The 16,703-nt window shown below is 50.2% G+C and overlaps 2 protein-coding genes across 2 annotated transcripts; one reads left to right on the top strand and one right to left on the bottom strand.

The window, feature by feature from the left end:
• Positions 1 to 7,981: 7,981 nt before the first annotated feature.
• On the bottom strand, positions 7,982 to 10,022 carry ETH_00028780 (uncharacterized protein; the record flags this gene model as incomplete). Its single annotated transcript, XM_013374198.1, has 7 exons — positions 7,982 to 8,109; positions 8,433 to 8,493; positions 8,683 to 8,753; positions 8,856 to 8,917; positions 9,043 to 9,075; positions 9,335 to 9,376; positions 9,769 to 10,022. The coding sequence occupies 7 exons, from the start codon at positions 10,020 to 10,022 to the stop codon at positions 7,982 to 7,984; spliced, it is 651 nt and encodes a 216-aa protein (XP_013229652.1).
• A 1,604-nt stretch (positions 10,023 to 11,626) lies between these two features.
• ETH_00028785 (uncharacterized protein) lies at positions 11,627 to 16,663 on the top strand (the record flags this gene model as incomplete). The annotated part of the gene is made up of 7 exons (XM_013374199.1): positions 11,627 to 12,535; positions 12,885 to 12,956; positions 13,132 to 13,260; positions 13,465 to 13,584; positions 13,756 to 13,881; positions 14,146 to 14,527; positions 14,712 to 16,663. The coding sequence occupies 7 exons, from the start codon at positions 11,627 to 11,629 to the stop codon at positions 16,661 to 16,663; spliced, it is 3,690 nt and encodes a 1,229-aa protein (XP_013229653.1).
• Between the last annotated feature and the right edge of the window lie 40 nt (positions 16,664 to 16,703).

The raw sequence follows: 16,703 nt of genomic DNA on the forward strand, positions 1-16,703 counted from the left end.
TTATGCAAAGGCTCACCTAGGACCTTGCGCGCGCGTACATCCCCAGAGGGCGACAATCATTTCGAGATAGCTTAATGAAGAGCTCACAGCAGTGGTATCCATGCAACTAGCATCCAGAGCAATTTTGTCAACTACAAGGCAGAAGTACTGAAGACAGAGTTTAACCAACAGCCTGCGCTGCGCATGGTGCGGGATCATCTGGCTGCCCCACAGGTCTCCAGGGAACGTGAAAAAGGTACTGGCCAGGTGCAAATCAACAACTGGAAACAAGGCGAATCTTTTGCAAAGAATATTGGATCACGAGCGCCTTGATGGGTCACTTTCGGCTGTCAAAGCTAACTTGAATTTTGAGGACCAGAAAGCCTGGGAGATAGTCCAAGGCCTTGAATAGGTTCGTTTTGCCGATTTGAGGCTAGAGCCAACGCAGTAGGTGTAGCAGCTCATAGGGTGCTTTACAAGCCCTGCTCTACTGCATTACCGAACATCACTAACGGACGCCACACGCATAAGCAATAAGGAGTTTTTAGGGCAGCAGCTTGATGGCAGTTTACGCACCTACCAAGAACGAAGGTGTTGGAGGAGCCTGTTGGATTCGAGTAAAATGGAAGTCATGAAGACTATATGGCATGATAATCAGCCCTAGTGCAGAAACGCATTCCTGTAGGAAGGAATAAGACACTAATTCTCTGCTGTGTAAAACTCCCTAGGGACTGGTATGCCAAAGATGAACGACGAAACTGCAAAAATTTCATGGTGAGAGTAGGCTCGCATCCTCATCTTTTAGGAGGCCATTACAGAGGGATGTGAAAAGGACCTATCCGATATGCATGCTACCAGAGGAGAAAGCAGGAGCTGGGGATCGAAGGGCGTGCGTGCAACAATTGTAGAGGGAGACGCCATTCAGCAGCAGAGCGCTCCAGCAGGGAGAGGCAGTCCAGGAAGGAGGCTTGAGAAAATGTGCAAGGTGTGTGGTGAAGTAGGACACTACGCTAGGCGTCATCCTACGTACGGCAAACTCTGGATAGAGTCTTGAGGCGAAGTGTCCGCATGGCCTTCCTTTGTTAATGCAGCTAGGTGCTCAAGAGAACGAGCCCACATGTTACGGGGATCCGAGAAGGAGGCTTTAGCGACACGATAAAGGGCTAAGGTACGCAGCTGCAGCGGGGCCCGATAACATGAAAATCTCCTTAAATTGGAGAAGAGCTGCGGATATCGGAGAATGTATGAAGCGGGCGGGCTGAGGATGCTTACCGAATTGGTGCAGATTGGCGCAAGCAGGCGTCGGAAGAGTAACTAAATACGAGCAATGAATATAAGGACGAAAACAGGTGGGTTGAATGCTAGCGATGCATTTTACCGCACTTTGAGTTTGTAGATTCTGCGCAGCAGAGGCAGCACCAGAGTTGAGTGAAAAGCCGACGAAGTAGTGCGAGGGAGGTGCGTTGCGTAAGTAACGGAACGTTTTACGCTCGACGTAGTTGGTCTTGCCCATGAAGCCCTCTCAAATGCTAATGTGGTGGGTAGCCTTACTAGCCCAGTGGCTCTAAAATAACTATAGCAGAGGCTGTGGTGGAACCCTAAGGAATGCGTATACTGTGGTTGAGGGAAAGATGCTGTCTACTGCCCATGTACCTATGTAGTGGCAAGATTTTCTATAAAATACGGCCTCGAACGCCTTTTGGGCGGAATTCTGGTAGGACCTACTTTCTACAAGCATATTCTGGGCCTGGTTGACCTACACAACGTGGATTGGTACTACAGCACTACTGAGCCGGGGATTTACGCGAGTGGCACAAGTTGATTTGAATGTGGAGTGCACTTTTGGAAACTAAAAGGAACACGGCGTGCTGCACGCACTACGAAACATGACAGCTGCAGAATAAGCCTATGACGTTTTGGCAATGACATTAGCAGCTCTGACGTCTGAGCAGCCGGAAACGTTCCTACGCAAATTCGTCAGTGCCCTTGTGCTACGTGGTGACCTCGAGCGCAGAGGCATATCCTCAAGTCAACTGGGTTTCGCAGCAGACATGTGCTAACATTTGCCAGTTTGGCTAAAGCGGGTGGCCCTCTGCAAGACCTAAATCCTATACTAGCTCTACTTGGCTTAAACATTTGGGGCAGGCTTTTGAAGGAAGAGAGGAAGCTCTCCTATCTGTGCTTCAGGCTCGCCACCAAGCAATCTTACAGAGACCCAGATTTGCGGTCCACTCAGCGGCCAAATATCTTTAAGATGATGAGGGGACTCCGTGGTCTCGCACCTCACTCTAGCATTCTCCTTCCTCTGAGTAATTCCAAGCAATAAAATCGCGCAATACCCCAAATGAGATATTTCTGAAGTATTGCACAAGCAAGGAGCCGTTTCCGTTGACGCATTGCACGTCGTATTGCAGCTGAAACGATAGCACGATCGCCGCTTCCTGTTACAGAACGAATTTTCGGATAAGTCAGTTACCCGTTACAGGAAGTCTGAGCGCGCGAACCTCTACATGGAGGACAGCTAAATTCTCATCAAAGAATTGGATTGGCCCTCTATACTATATGCTGCGTGCTATATGCTGCCAGGCTCACGCGGTTGAGAAGACCCCGAGGAGCTGTGAAGAGCGCAGGTGCTCATGGTAACTGACTAGAGTAATGAAAGGTATGCATTTTTCTTGACATGATTGGGAGGCAGAACTCCACCGCATTCACATGGCTGAGGAGGGCCAGTGGCGGCCTGCATTTTTTCCACTCGCAGGTTTATGAAGGTGCAAGACAATTCTTTGGGGCTTTACAGTGACCCCGCCTCCTTGCTTGCCAACGTTATGACATAGCACCGAGTTCTGCTAGGTCAGAGAGTGATACCTGGACGGTCGTCTTAGACACAGCACTGATCTCACCAGAAATGCTGACTATCCTACTGCGACCACAGACAGAATACATATCATACTTGTATGCTAAAAAGCGCTGAATAGAGCGACACAAGTTTTCTGTGGTAAATCGGCCCGTTGCAGCGCGACCACAGAAACTTATTTCTCCGATGTTGCCCGACGGCTTGTTGACGTCACTCAGGACGACATTCTCTTCCAATTGACAGAGGCTTATACCCACGCCACACGAGGCCAGTTCGCAGTGCTATACGACTCTACAACTTACCCACACTGCGGCGCCCCTTGAATTGCACACCGATCCCTCGGGCTACGCGATAGCATTGCGCGAGCAAGCGTAAAGTGGAGCTGGCTTTCTCAGAGAGATTCCGGGCTACACCGAAATAAATATTCAAGACATGAAAGTGAAATAGTATGCTTAGTTCTGTACAAGTGACGCCAGCTGCTACTCGTTACTGCGATTTCCGGCCGTAAATCAATTACAGCGTTTCAGCCTACTTAGGCCACTACGTGGTCGCATGGAACACGCCCGTATTGGAGGCTTCTTACCAGAATATTTAGTAAAGGATACTATGTTCGTTGACATCGGCATTTGGGAGGCTTCGACAGCACAGCGATGCCAGAAGACTTCTGCGGTATTTTGGTATGGTGGCAGATATGAGTAGGCATGTGAGGTGATAGCATCGCGCGCCACTCCTAACGCCCATTGTCGTTATCTGGTACGCTAGCGAGCTTGACAGCATCCTACATAAGCTGCCACAGGCAGTAGACTTCCCCTGAATTGGCTCAGCCTGAACTCAACTTGCATTGTAGAACCGTGGGCACCCTCACCCATGCCGCAGAGACTAAGTTTCTTTCGCCAGCCTAAGCTTCAGCCTATCGCAGGTGTATTCTGTACTCTGCCAGCTTTACGACCACAGTAGGTCAACCTGATGAGACCATACGTTTGGCGCACCGTAGCGGCCAGCCTGCAGCTGGGTTTTCTTATCTGGAGGCATTTATCAATGGCATGCAGGGCATTCGGCGCAGCTGCGTGCCGCAGTTTTCTGTGCTCCTTACGCTTGCCCTCCATGTGCACTACGGAAACTTCCGTTCGCCATAATGAACAGTACTGTTTGGTCGGAAATTTGTCCTTAAGCTGCTGCATATGTGGAGTCTTACGTGCAGTGACGAGCATATAAAGTACTCTCCCAGAAGCGTGGCCTCAGACGCGCGGCATTTTCCCAGAACAGTGGAGTCGGAGTCATGCGAGTGCCGATTTCATTGCTGACATCCCTATTAGCCATCCCAGTCATGACTCTACCGTTTTGCTTGTTGAGTGTCTCGGCAAAAGAGCCCAGTGAAGCAATAACCACAGGCAAAAACGAACAGCTTGCTGGCTACCTTATTTGCTACCACAGTTTCCTTGAGCTGTTTTACTTCTAAAGAAAGCCCTTGCGGTCTAACACAATTTTGACATCGCTGCATGCTACATCGATTCAATTGATGGGAATATGCGGCGCGTAGGCGTGAGAAAATTGACCATGTTAACTTCCCAACATATGCTTTTTAAGCGCAGTGGTTTAAAAACGCCGATGACAGGGCCCTTAGGGCCCTAACTAAACCTGAATTCTACAGATTACCACGTAAGGGATGATTTTTCTTTAGATAGAAAAAGAAATGGTCATTATTCCCCTGCAGCTCTGAATGAGCAACATCGTTCCTGGACGCCGGCTTTGTAGTGAGTTATGTCCAGCCTGGCCACTACATGTTTCCCTGTTCAAGCTGCGTAGGCTCACACCTATGATAAATAACCAACGACACCCTCAAAGATCAAAAGCGGCCCAAACAGCATCATCATGGCCCCCCACCTCCAGGAATACATCTTTTTTCTCTCTTGCCTTTCTCCGTAACCGTTTGGACGCGAGACACATTGCAGCTCCAGCGCCACTCGCCTGCCTCAAACTGTGGCCCTACCTGCAGCGCGCCCCGGGCTTCGTTATAAGACAAAATTTCTTCGAATGCTTATTACTCCTGCCTTGCACACCAAACTAGATACTCAGAATTACTTCTCCCTGAAGGACATTTCTGTGCTACTTTGCGGTGATGCGCATTACAACGCATTGCTCTGTCTGTCACTGAGGGAGAATTCCGTGCTTCTTCTGTGTTCTTCCCTTTTTCTTTCGTCACCTCTTCATGATTTCGCTGTGTCTCTGGCCTACTTGGGACAGCAGCATTACCGCCTTTCGGTGCTTCTGTTGCTCTTCTGCTGCTGCTGTCTCTTACTGAGTATGTGCTTCAGTGTGCTGGCATGTTTATGTCGCTTCCTTTACCGTCGCTATGAAACATACACGAATATCGCTTCTGCCGTTTGCGCTGTGACCGGTTTCTGCGACTCATGTTCAGTCTCTTAGTGTAGGTACACGCTTGCTGCTACGAAACATCATGGACTCTAGGTTGATCTACATAATGGAATTTCTTGTATTGTTGTTCCACGTCGCGCAGTATTTATTTGCCTGTAAAGATAGTGGTGCATGAACCTGGTTGTGCAGCATGGAGTGCTGAGAGCTCTCGTTCAAAAATGCAATTTACATTCAGCGAATGTGTAAGCCGTCGGAGAGCGGCAATCTGTTTCTGCCTTTTGAGACAGCTTGCAAGCTCGAGTAAACTTCGACACTCGCTACTCGCTGCATCTTCTTGCCCCAAAGGGCTTCATAGTATTTTGATCCGCTTTTGTTCAACCCCAAAGCGGTGAGCGCAGACAAATAAGAACAGCATATACGCCGTCACGATGACCCAAACCACAGATGCAGGCTGTAGCAAAGTTCGAATCGACAGGTTCACGGCCCCAACACAGACGTTAGCGATCAAAAATATGATCAATTGATTGTCGTTCGTGCCACGGAGTGCCCACTGCGGACAAACACGAGCTGAGCACACACCGACAAACAAAAACAACGAGCAGCATACAAGATGCCAAGGCACCTGGTGATTGAAAGTCCTGGAGTATCTTCGATTGAGGAAAGAAGATGCCAAGGCACCTGGTGATTGAAAGTCCTGGAGTATCTTCAGCTCTCTGCATGCACCTAACTTAAAGGCAAAAACAGGTATGCTAGCTTATTTCTTTAAACCTACCGGCCAGAGCATCAGCGAATGTAGCCATGCCCACTGCAAATAGTTCAATGCCACCAACAAACGCAACCCACGTGAGGTTGACAAAGCGGCGGCGAGCCAGGAGCCCGAAACCTTCTTGCAATAATAAGCCAAAAGATATAAACAGGAACGAAAAACTGAGTCGCACAGCGGGGGGCCAGACATACATACATACACATTAATCCAGATAGATGCAGCGGGTGTATTGTCGTAGTGTCCACAGCACTGTCATGAGAAACGGAGGAGAGATTCTGCAAGTCCGCCTAAGTAGGAGAGAAGGAGACAAACAGAGACGTGTCAGAAAACGTAGGGGCAGACAAAAGCAGGCTACTGTGAGGAAGAAGATACCCTCAGAGTAGAGCAAACGACTAAAGGAAGCTGCCAGCTGCCTCACAGATGGATTCATGCAGCTGCTACTCACAAAAATAAATGCAGTACGAGAGAAAGCAAACTCAGTTGTTTCGGCTTCAACCTGCAAAACGGCGAAATAGGCACAACGAATATCATGATGGGAGCAAACCAACGGACAAGAGGAAACGAGAGGCAGAAGAACAAGTGCGCCGTAGAATGCGAAAGAAATTACCTTAGTTAGAAATTACCTTAGTGGGTCGCGACAACGAAGCACAGTGATAGAACATAGCAAAAGGAAGGATGAAACTTGAAGAAAATGCAGACAACAAATCTCAACATTTTTTGCTCACTCCGCTTTGGCCTCCTGCACTGAGGCGCTTGTGATAACGAAGTGCCCCATTGCTACAGCGATTAGGAATAAACAAAGAAAACCTACAAATTCAACCAACGCAATTTGATAGGAGCTTGAGGGGCAGCGTTCAAATGCCTACTGCAACCCATTAAAGCATCTCAAAACTGGCGGACGCAAAGCCCAGCGGAAAAGAACAGCAACTGACTTGCCGCCCACCTACAGACCCCATAATTCCTTCCCTATTGGCCGAAAAAAAATCTGCGGCGGAAAACACACGAAGCGCACCTATCGGACTGAAACTTATACGCTGCGTTATATATCGTATTGCAGAAGCCTTCAGAGTTTAGTGTCTTACTTGTGCGAGGTCCCTCCATCATCCACTCATCGAGATCAAGTGCGGAGATACTGATTTGATAACCTGTAGGCAACGAGGCAAGAAAAGAAAAGCAAACGCTTTCGGCGGACCAGATTCCACACGTACACCGTTGCGAGGACGGCGAAAATTCTACTCTTTTGCAAGGATACGTAGAGCCAAATGAGTTGATTCTCAATCTTTGTAGGGGCCGGAGGTTGGGGAACTAACAAATAAGGAGAATTAGGCCACTGACTCCAGCCTTGTACGGATGGCCACTCAGCACGCATACCAGCTCGCCCACTGAACAGCAACGCCGCACGAACATCAGGAAGGCGACCGTATTAGAAACGAGGTCAGCGGAGTACATAAGAATATGAATGCGTGCGAAAACAGGTACATGCAAGCCAAAGAAAGCAGCGTGAGGTTCTCCTCAACCCGTTATGGGAAACATAATCTTGAGAAATTTGCAGGATCCTTAGTTTGGATTCGCGAAAAAGCTCTTCAGGGATTCATGCTTACATACAAAGACCACCATTAAGGTCATATAGAAGTTCCAGTGCAAACCGTACTCAGTCTCAGATACCTTCAGACAAACAGACTCAGGCGCTGATGCAGCTGAAGATACACGGATTGAAAAAGAACTTTCATAAGATAAGCAAGTGTCTCAATAGTCCGCAAATGAAACGCAGGTGAACAAAAGGAGGGAAGGATGAACGAATGAACGACTTTGCGTAGTGTACCCACGGCCATAAGAGAGCGCGTGGCTGCCAAATTCCAAAATCTTGTTGCATGGCCCTGCTTCTGAAGTCAGTGTGAGATCTGCGTTGTTACTAACCAGTTTTCAAAATGGAAGCCTATTTTCTTAGGTGGGGAATAAACGACACAGAAACAAAGCAACTGTTTGCACTAGCAGCAGCAGTAGCTTCAGCCTACATGCAGGTTGGTGAGGGACATGAAGATGAGGCGAAACAGCCCGAAGATGCCGAGAGGACCACTATGAAGAGCAGCGCGGCGCAGAGAGACCCACAGAGACTCATCCCTTCTAGCACATCCTGAACACAAGCACACATGCTACAAACAAACCACAAACTGGTGAGCTGCTGCGTAAAAGAGGCAAGGAAAAGGAAAATCACTAGCGGGCAGAAAAAATCACTAACGCAGAGACAAATATAGTACATAAAGAAGATGAAGCGCAGCGGAAGGAGCGTGGCACTGGAGGCATGTGAAAGCAATGGATGCGCATTAATAGTGAGAAAGTGTAGAAATCGGCCTTGTGCACGATGCAGGAGCATAAATTGGCAACACCTTAAGCTAGGATCTTGGGTTTCTTGCGAACGAGTTAGTGTTTTAGTGCTAGTCATATTGGTGAGCGGACCCTTTGAGTATCGTGAGACCATTCCTGAAGTGAAAATAATGCCCCCCACCCCTAAATCCATCTGTCACAAGCAGCAATCACCCTGACTCCTGTGCCCTAAACAGCAGAGCGCAGGCTTAATCCCTAGCAAACCATCAGCTGTTAGACAAAAAATTCAAGGTTTGGAATGCCATGCTGAATCCAAATCCTCATCAAACGCCATACTGTCACTGCTGCTGCCACTTGTCAGCGCCAAATCCTAAATCCTCACGAGTGTAACTCCCGAGTTGACACTTTTGCAGAACTTCCGTGGGAACGTCAAAAAATCGACACCGAGAATCGCTGAATACGCAAAACGTACACTGTTAAACCTCCAGGTCAGGCGCTAAACCGAAGCAGCTGCCTCTCCTCAATATTTCTGATTGGAGTACCATGACGACTCACCAGCACAGGTGACGATCATTTGCATGGAACGGTGGTCAGCAAAGGGAACCAAATGCCCACGGCTGAAAACAAAAGCACAGGAGCACTGGCTTCACCAACAAGCTTCACAATCCGCATAAGTTCCAAGCCAAACAGTAACCGCATGCGCACAAAACGCACCACCTCCATCGGGCGTGCTGGTGCTTACTCATTTCTCAATGTCGAAACATCTCCACCTCCTCTGCAGCAACAAAAAGACAGGAAAAAACATTATCTGCGAGAACTTAACGGTCTCGACTTAGGTTTCTTTTCTTAGCGACACAGTTTTCGCCGCGGCATAAGCAGTAGCACAGTCGCACAAAGGTGAAAATACAGTGGCAGCAGCAGCAGCAAGATGAAGCCAACTAGTACACCATGACCAACTCGATCAGCCTCTAACGTTGCTACTGACTGCGCCACAACTGTAAAATAGCTGCAAAAAGATCAGCTGGTTTACGTACAGCAAGCGCTTAATGGACACCGTGCCGCTTGTTCCGCGAGAGCTGTAAGGCCAAAGCAAGCAAAACACACACGTGTTCACTGAGGAAGGGAAATCCACCGACAACAAAACGCCCTAAAATACAAGAGTGATGTGCAGGTGTTTGCATACCGCAGAATTCAGTGAAGAAAAAATGCATAAAACAGTAATGCATGCATGCGTGAAGACCCGCATCGGTACAAGGATGCGAAAAATCTCAAAGGGAGCGAGTGTTCACTTCTACTGCACATGGAAGCACTACTATGTCCACAAGCATTTCCATGCCGACGTAATCAGAGATACAAGCATCAGACGGTGTTTGCCCCATTTAGACTCCCTCACTGGCAGCAATTGATTCCAAATAATCTGCACTCATTTAAACAGTGTGCAGACTAATGGAGTCTGTTGTACACTTACCTGAGGACTGCTAGAAGGCAAATTATGATTTGGGCCCCAATAACAAGGTGTAACGGCATTGGAAAGAGGAAGGCGTAACATGGAATTAGAAAGCAACAAACAAGAGGGGTCAGCGCGTCAGGGGCAGCAGCAGGCAAAGAAAGAAACAGGGCCACGGCTCCTGCTGCCGCAGCTAGGAGAGGTAGAGAAATCGGAGGCAGGAAAATGTAGAGGTAGAAGAAAAACAAGACGAAGAGGGGCACGCATAGCCGCATAATCACGAGGAGGCAGAAGCGACATCGCGAGACAGATGATCCAAATGAGGCGTCCAAGCGACTGCTAATGAAGAGGCGAAGCTGCTGAGCAGTTAAAGGAGAAATCTGAAGACATAATGCAAAGGCAGAAACAATGGAAGACCAACTCCACCAAACACAGGCATAACAGACAAACGCCACAGGAAAGAACACACATTGTTGGTGCTAATGATAATACAACTGCAACAGCCGCGACGGAACCGGCTGCACCAGATGCCGCTACAAAGAAAACTAGTGATGACGTCACCACGTAACGCAGTATACCATAATCTAGCCAGGTGCCAGTATCAATGCTTACAGCTATTAGAGTGATACAGGCCAGCAACTCAACCAAAGCTGGCTTCTCAAATTTATTGTAGCTGCCAAATGTGAGGATAGACTGGTACTGCTGAGTGGTCGCAGTAAGTGTGCAGTCGTTAACTATCTCAATAAAGGCTCTCAGCGGTCCCTGTAGGCGGGCCTCTTGAGGAGCTGTTAACGGCGGGGGTCGTAGGGGCAAACCGGCGGAAATAAAGGAGCTTCGTATGCCTGGAGGAATATAATTAGGGGACCACGGTGCCGGACAAGCAAATGCTTGCAGCAAGAAAGATGTGAGTGTGGTTGGGGGCCCCCAGAGGGAAGGGGCCCCCGAAGCAGTTGCCATTTCCATCTGACTTGCCAGCAAGGCGGCAGATAGCTCACTGGAACTATGGCAAAAAACCACTAAAGAAGTTCAGCCTTATGATTTGGGATACTGGAAGTAGGAATAAGTAAACATTTGGCCAACTACAAGAGGCACTGGGGCCCCCAAGGTACCGTCTCAATTGCACTGGGGCCCCAATAGAGACCAAAAGAAGAAATAGAATAAACATACAAAGAAACGAAGAAAATAAAACCGCCCTTGTTCAGCGGGTTGCGTTGGGTTGTGTATACACCTCAGCTGTCCATTGTTTGACGGGCGGCCGCCCGGCGGTTTTCATCGGCCGCGCCAAGCATGTGGTGCTGCGGCTGCAAGCGCTTGATGGCTGAATCTCCCCCAACTCAGAAAAAAAGGAAATTGTGTTCATGAAAATAAATGAAAAAAATAAAATGGATCTTGGCTTCTCCCTAACTGTCCCTCCAAAGCGAAACTGGCGCTTTTTGGCACGCAGACACTTTGGAGCACTGCTCCGGTGAAAAGTCCCTGCGTTGTCTACTTGTCTTTCAAATTCCTAAGAATTGACTAAAGTCCTAGACGCTGGTTATCAGCACCCCAGGGCGCGGTAGTTCATTCTTCGCGGCTGCTGCGTTTCGCGCCGTTTCGCTGGATCGGGACGGTCTCTCTGCCGCCGCTGAATCTGTAGGAGGTTTTGAGGGCTTCGGATGAACAGCCCGACAAAGATTTAGTATAAGTTTATGAGGAGCTTGTTGCTGCAGGCGTGTGGGAGAAGGAAGCCTTCTCAAAAGACTGCGGATGCCGCTGGGAAGGCGCATGGCGGGAGGCGTCGTACGCTATTCGCTTTAGAATTTGTGTTTGAAACAAAGGCATTGACCTTTATGGCCAACAGATTCAGACAAAAAGGACACTGGCGAAATTGTCTGGCAGGATGGCGGTGGGGGCCACCTGCGAAGTGAAAGAGGGGGAACCCTCACCGTCCCCTACTGCTGCTCAGACTTCCGCAGCAACAGTAGCAGCACCAGTAGCTGTAGCCGCAAAAGCACCTGCCGCAACAACAGCAGCAATTGAAGCAACAGATGCAGTCGCAGATGACTTTTTCGAGGCAGTTTCTGCCCATCAACGGGAGCAGAGTAGGCGAGGCGCGGCTACGAACACACCTCCTCTTTCCCCCACTCCCATTTCCGGTGGATGCACGTCTGAAGTCAGACTAAGTGAAGATGTGGAACAGCCGCTGGAAAGCGATACATCTGGAGGTCACGTAATACCACAGCTTTCTGAAGGAGCTGCACCTGTGAAGGAACCTAACGGAGGACACCCCTTTACTAGCAAGCAGCTTTCACAAGGGCCCCTTCCTGAGGAATGCATTCAGAAGACCCTTATTCCTTCCGCTATTCAAGGGCACACTCAGGTGGCTCTCCTAATGGCTCCGAAAAGAGCCCCAGCTCCTCGCTGTTTCAGTGCCAGAGCCACGGAGGCGGCTCCGTGTGAGGCCCGCGAAGAGGCCTCTGTTGCACTCCCCAGCAGCAGTAGACCCGCTGAAAAAGGCATTGCATTAGCAGCTCCGTTTCCAGAAGCTGCGTCCACTGCATTTCAGCTGCCGTCTACTGAGAAAGCAGCTCCCGTGAAGACTGCCGTAGGGACGGCCGGGTCACTGGGTGCTTCCAGCACTGTGCCTCATTCGACTTCGCCAGCTGTCAGCATCGTCGGCACACTAAATGTGAAGAAACAGCAGAAAGAACAGAGGAAATGGCAAAAACAAGAGCAGCAGTATCAAGCGCATCAGCAGCCTGAGGGGAAAAAGACACTTTTGTCACTTGATTTGCAGAAAGCGCACGCTGTGAGTTTGAATTTTTGCCTAGCTGACATCGCGCGTCGTTGCTACACATGCGAATGCTATACACTATACCTCTAATCGGTACCTGTTGTAGCACTTTTAGCTGTCTTCATACCTGCCGTCACTCGTGAAAGTACGGTGGAATAAATGCTGCTTGCGCTGCTACGCCCTTTGCTACTGCTGCAGCAACGCATGCAGACAATTGATATTCAGAGGGGAACGGAGACTCCTGAAGGCCCTCTAACGGTAGTAAGTCAATCACTGTGCACTGCAACGTTATTTTCTTAATGAGTATCTTAGTTCGTCTCCACCTCATTCGTGAATTTCACACGTGTATGCTGACTATTCGCAGGTGCCCGACGAAGACTTGTTGGACCAACTGCATCGATTGTCCACGAAGATTCAAGCTCAAGAGGACGAAAAGGTAAACGCATTGGCTTTTTGGGTTTATCCAACTGTTGTTTTTTCGGTCCTGAAGGAAGCGTAGGGCCTGGGATCAATTCAGTATCGGAAGGGGCTTATTTTCAGCGTGGCTCGTCGGACAGTTCAGGTCTCAGAGCGTAGGACTTAGGGTTGAGGGTTCGGGATTTACGATGCAGCGTGTAATGGCGGAAGAGAGCTTCCAACTGGAGCAAATTCTCAAACGACAGTACCACGCGGATATCCGACAAAAGTCCGAGCAGAATAAGCAGCTGGCCCTTGCAAACCAAATCCTCCAAAAGCAGATTGTACGCCAACAAAAGCAGCATGGGTGTAAATAGGGCCGGACTTGCCTGCGGACTGAAGTCTCCAGAGATCATCAGCAGAGATTACGGTCTTGGGGCTCTATAGCTGCGGTTTGAACGAGCTAGAATGCCCTCAACCGAGGAGTAAAGGAGGCAGTGTAAGTAGGGCTTGCAGCATCGTAAGCTTCTGCGTTTGTGTGGGTTCAGGAAAAATTGAGTACGGAGTGTGAAGGTCTCCGTGGAGCAGTTGCGGTTGCCGAAGAGGTCTTATCAGATTTCTTTCACCGTCAAATGCGACCACAACTCGTGCTGTCGCCCGTCAGCCAAGTCAGCAGATAACCCGCTTTCTCCCTCAGGTGTACATGTAGTTAAGTGCACTTGCATGCTCCCGGAAACTTTCACGGCGTCATTATTGCTCTGTTCGGAATTGAGCGTTGTTGCAACCGAAGGTTTAGCAGCGGTCTGGTTCGAGGGACTCGGTTTGGTGCTTCGCTGTAGGAAGAGGAGCCTGCTTCGCCTCTTTCTTCGTATTCTACGGTCGAAGGGAGGTTCAACAAGTTATTTTTAGCCCTAAATAGAGCATTGACGGCAGAGAGGAGCACACTCGACACACCAACACGACAAGTAAAGCGGCACGTACAGTTTTGCGAAGCAGCATGCCAGCATGCGCAGTCAGGCGGTTCGTGTGTCATTTCGCCTGCATCTACACGCAGGCCAAATTGTGTAGTCGCCACAGGAACTTCAGCGCTACGTTGTGTATTCCGATCAGAGGTTTACGTATCAACGTCTGCTATCCCGTCACTGTTTCTTTGTGCAAGCAAGGGCAAAGAAGGCTAATTTCAAGACCTTAACAAGCTACTGTAACTTCCACGCCATTTTTTGTTGCAGGACCTGCAGCAGCGACTGGAAGCAGCAGCAGCGTTTTGCCGCGCAACCTCTGCCGCCGCTGTTGCTGCGGCCAGTCTCTCCCCCACATCTTCGGACAGGCCACAGCCGGACACACAGACTGTGATTTGGCCATCTGTGGGGCTCCTCCCTCGAGGTTTCTCTGTAACGGCTGCATTGCCAGAAATAGGAGCCGCAGCAGCAGCGACAGCAGCGGAAGGAGTTGGGTCTTTCAAAAAGGATGTGGTTTCCAGAAGGCCGCTCGCAGAGCCGGACGCCTCTCATCCTAGCAGCCAGGCCCAGTTGGAGAGTCTGAAGCAACAGATCGAAAGACTTCGCGAAAATTTAGGCGCGTTCACAGAGGGATTGCTCCATGCACACGAAAGTAAGATGGCCCTCTGGGGACAGCACGGTCATTCTGCGTTGGCAAGGGGCGCTCATAATAAAGAGACAGTGTTATACTGTGTGCTTCCCTTCATCCATATAAAGCCCACATGTATGCGCATATATGCATGTGTATGTACATGCATTCCAATCTTGAATTGCCTTGCCTTTCTGCATTTTCGCAGGGCACCTTCGGACGCACAAGTCTCTCAAAGTGACTGCAAAACCGGAACGGCACCCAGAAAAGGTGGAAGCCTCGAAATATGCGGAGGCTTCCCTCGCGAAACGAACATTTTCTCGGTCCCCGAAATCAGAAAATACGCAGTGTGAAGCACTAGAGAAAGAGTTCTCGGAGGCCAAACCGGCTGCAGTACCAACAGCCGCACCTGCAGCAGTAACAACAGCGACAGCGGAAAATATATCAAAAGCTGTTCCCGACAACATCAGCGCCACTAACACATCTGCAACGGGCAAAGCAAAGTCCCTATGGGGTGCTGCTACGAAGGCAGGGTACAGAGGGGCTTCTACGCTGCAGATGCCTTCGCAGGGCGAACGAGTGCGAGGCGCTGTTTTGCTCCCTGCTGCACCTCAGGGAAAGCAACAACATCAGAAGCAGCGCTCAAGCCCTTGCAATGCGGAAGGAACTTGGGGATATTGTCTGCCGCCTGGAGGGGGTGTCTTATTAGGGTCATGTTGTGAAAAGCCTCCAAAGTCTGGGGTGGTGCTTCCGCCTCTTCGGCAGCGGCAACAGAGTAGCAGGGGCCCCTGCACGCGGCAAAGGGTCCCTTCCGGGGGACACACCGTTCCTATGGGGCACTTTGGAGGGGTTCATCCCTCCGCATCTGCGGCTAGCTTACTGCCAGCCCTAAAACCTGCTGCTTCCGCCGCTGCTTCTGCCGCTTGTAGAGGGGGGTTGGTGGGCTCTGCGTCTGCAGTAGACCTCTCCGTTGTAGGGAGACCTTTGGGCCCTTCTCGAGTGGCTTCCACTTACCCAGTATCGATGTACGCAGGTCCCAGGTACGATCACTATACTGCTGCTGTTGGAGGCCTTCAAGGAGGACCGCTTTTGGGGCCCCTCCCTCTCCCAAGAAGGCTGCAAAAACAAGGCGTTGTACCGACGGCAGGAGTCAGGAAGCACTGGGCTGCCCCTTCTCGGAGCAACAGCAACAGTAGCGGCAAGGTGTTTAGTCGCACAAGGCGTAGTTGTTCTCCCATCAAAGAAAATAGTGTGCGGGGGACCCTAGAAGAAGAAGCGCCTGCTAACGGGTCCCCAGTTGCGGGAAACCCTTCGTATTTTCCCGGTGCACATCTGTGCATCGAGTCAAAAGTCAGCCCATCTGCAGCAGATGCTCGCGTGCGGGGCCCTCACGGAGCGCGTCTTAGGGGACCTGCCAGACAAGGCTGTGGAACCACAGGCACCTGGGGGTCAGTGGAGGTAGGGGGGTTCCAAGGGGTTTCAGACCCAGCCCTCAGAGGTGCTTCACTTTATGCTGTAACACCTCCCAGAGAGCTGTCACCTATAGGGATGCAAACGATGGATTGGGGTAGAGGTATAACACCTTCCTACGGTGAGGGTAAAGGAGCGCTCAGCATGGCCACCGCTGCTAACAGTGGTGCAGTGCGTCTTGAAGCTGCAGCAGCAGTAGCAGCAAGGTTGATCTCGCCCTCATCAGGGACCTTTGTAAGTTCCTATAGCCAGCCGCCAAGAGGAAAAAATTCCATGGAGGCAATGACGCATCTAAATCGCGCTCTACTGAACCAAAAACAACAACAGGCCTTCCTCACGGCACTCACGTCTCCTGCGGCAGCAACCGCATCAGCATCACGGTGCGACACCGGGACTGTACGTAGTCCGCTTAATGCATGCAGCCCTGTTGATTGCCGCTGTGCTACCCCTCTTTGTGGGAGATCTCTGCCGCTCTCTACTGTCCCGATGGGGCTTGGGGTACCCCTGGGGGATCCGCGTCCAGCTGCGGGGAAAGTCGGAGGCCCTTGGGGAGCCTGCAGTTTGCTCAGCCCTCTGTGCTATTCTAATCCTCCAGCCAAAAGCCCAAATAGTGGCCGCAGCAGCAGCAACATCCAAAACATACAAAGGCAAAAGGACGACGTAGGAGAATGGCCCCAGAAGAGGCTATAAAGCGCGTGCTCGTTTATCCTTGTGTGCAAGTTTCGTTAAA

This window comes from Eimeria tenella, genomic scaffold (genome assembly GCF_000499545.2).
Source record: "Eimeria tenella Houghton genomic scaffold, Eth_scaff2, whole genome shotgun sequence".
Taxonomy (NCBI): domain Eukaryota; phylum Apicomplexa; class Conoidasida; order Eucoccidiorida; family Eimeriidae; genus Eimeria; species Eimeria tenella.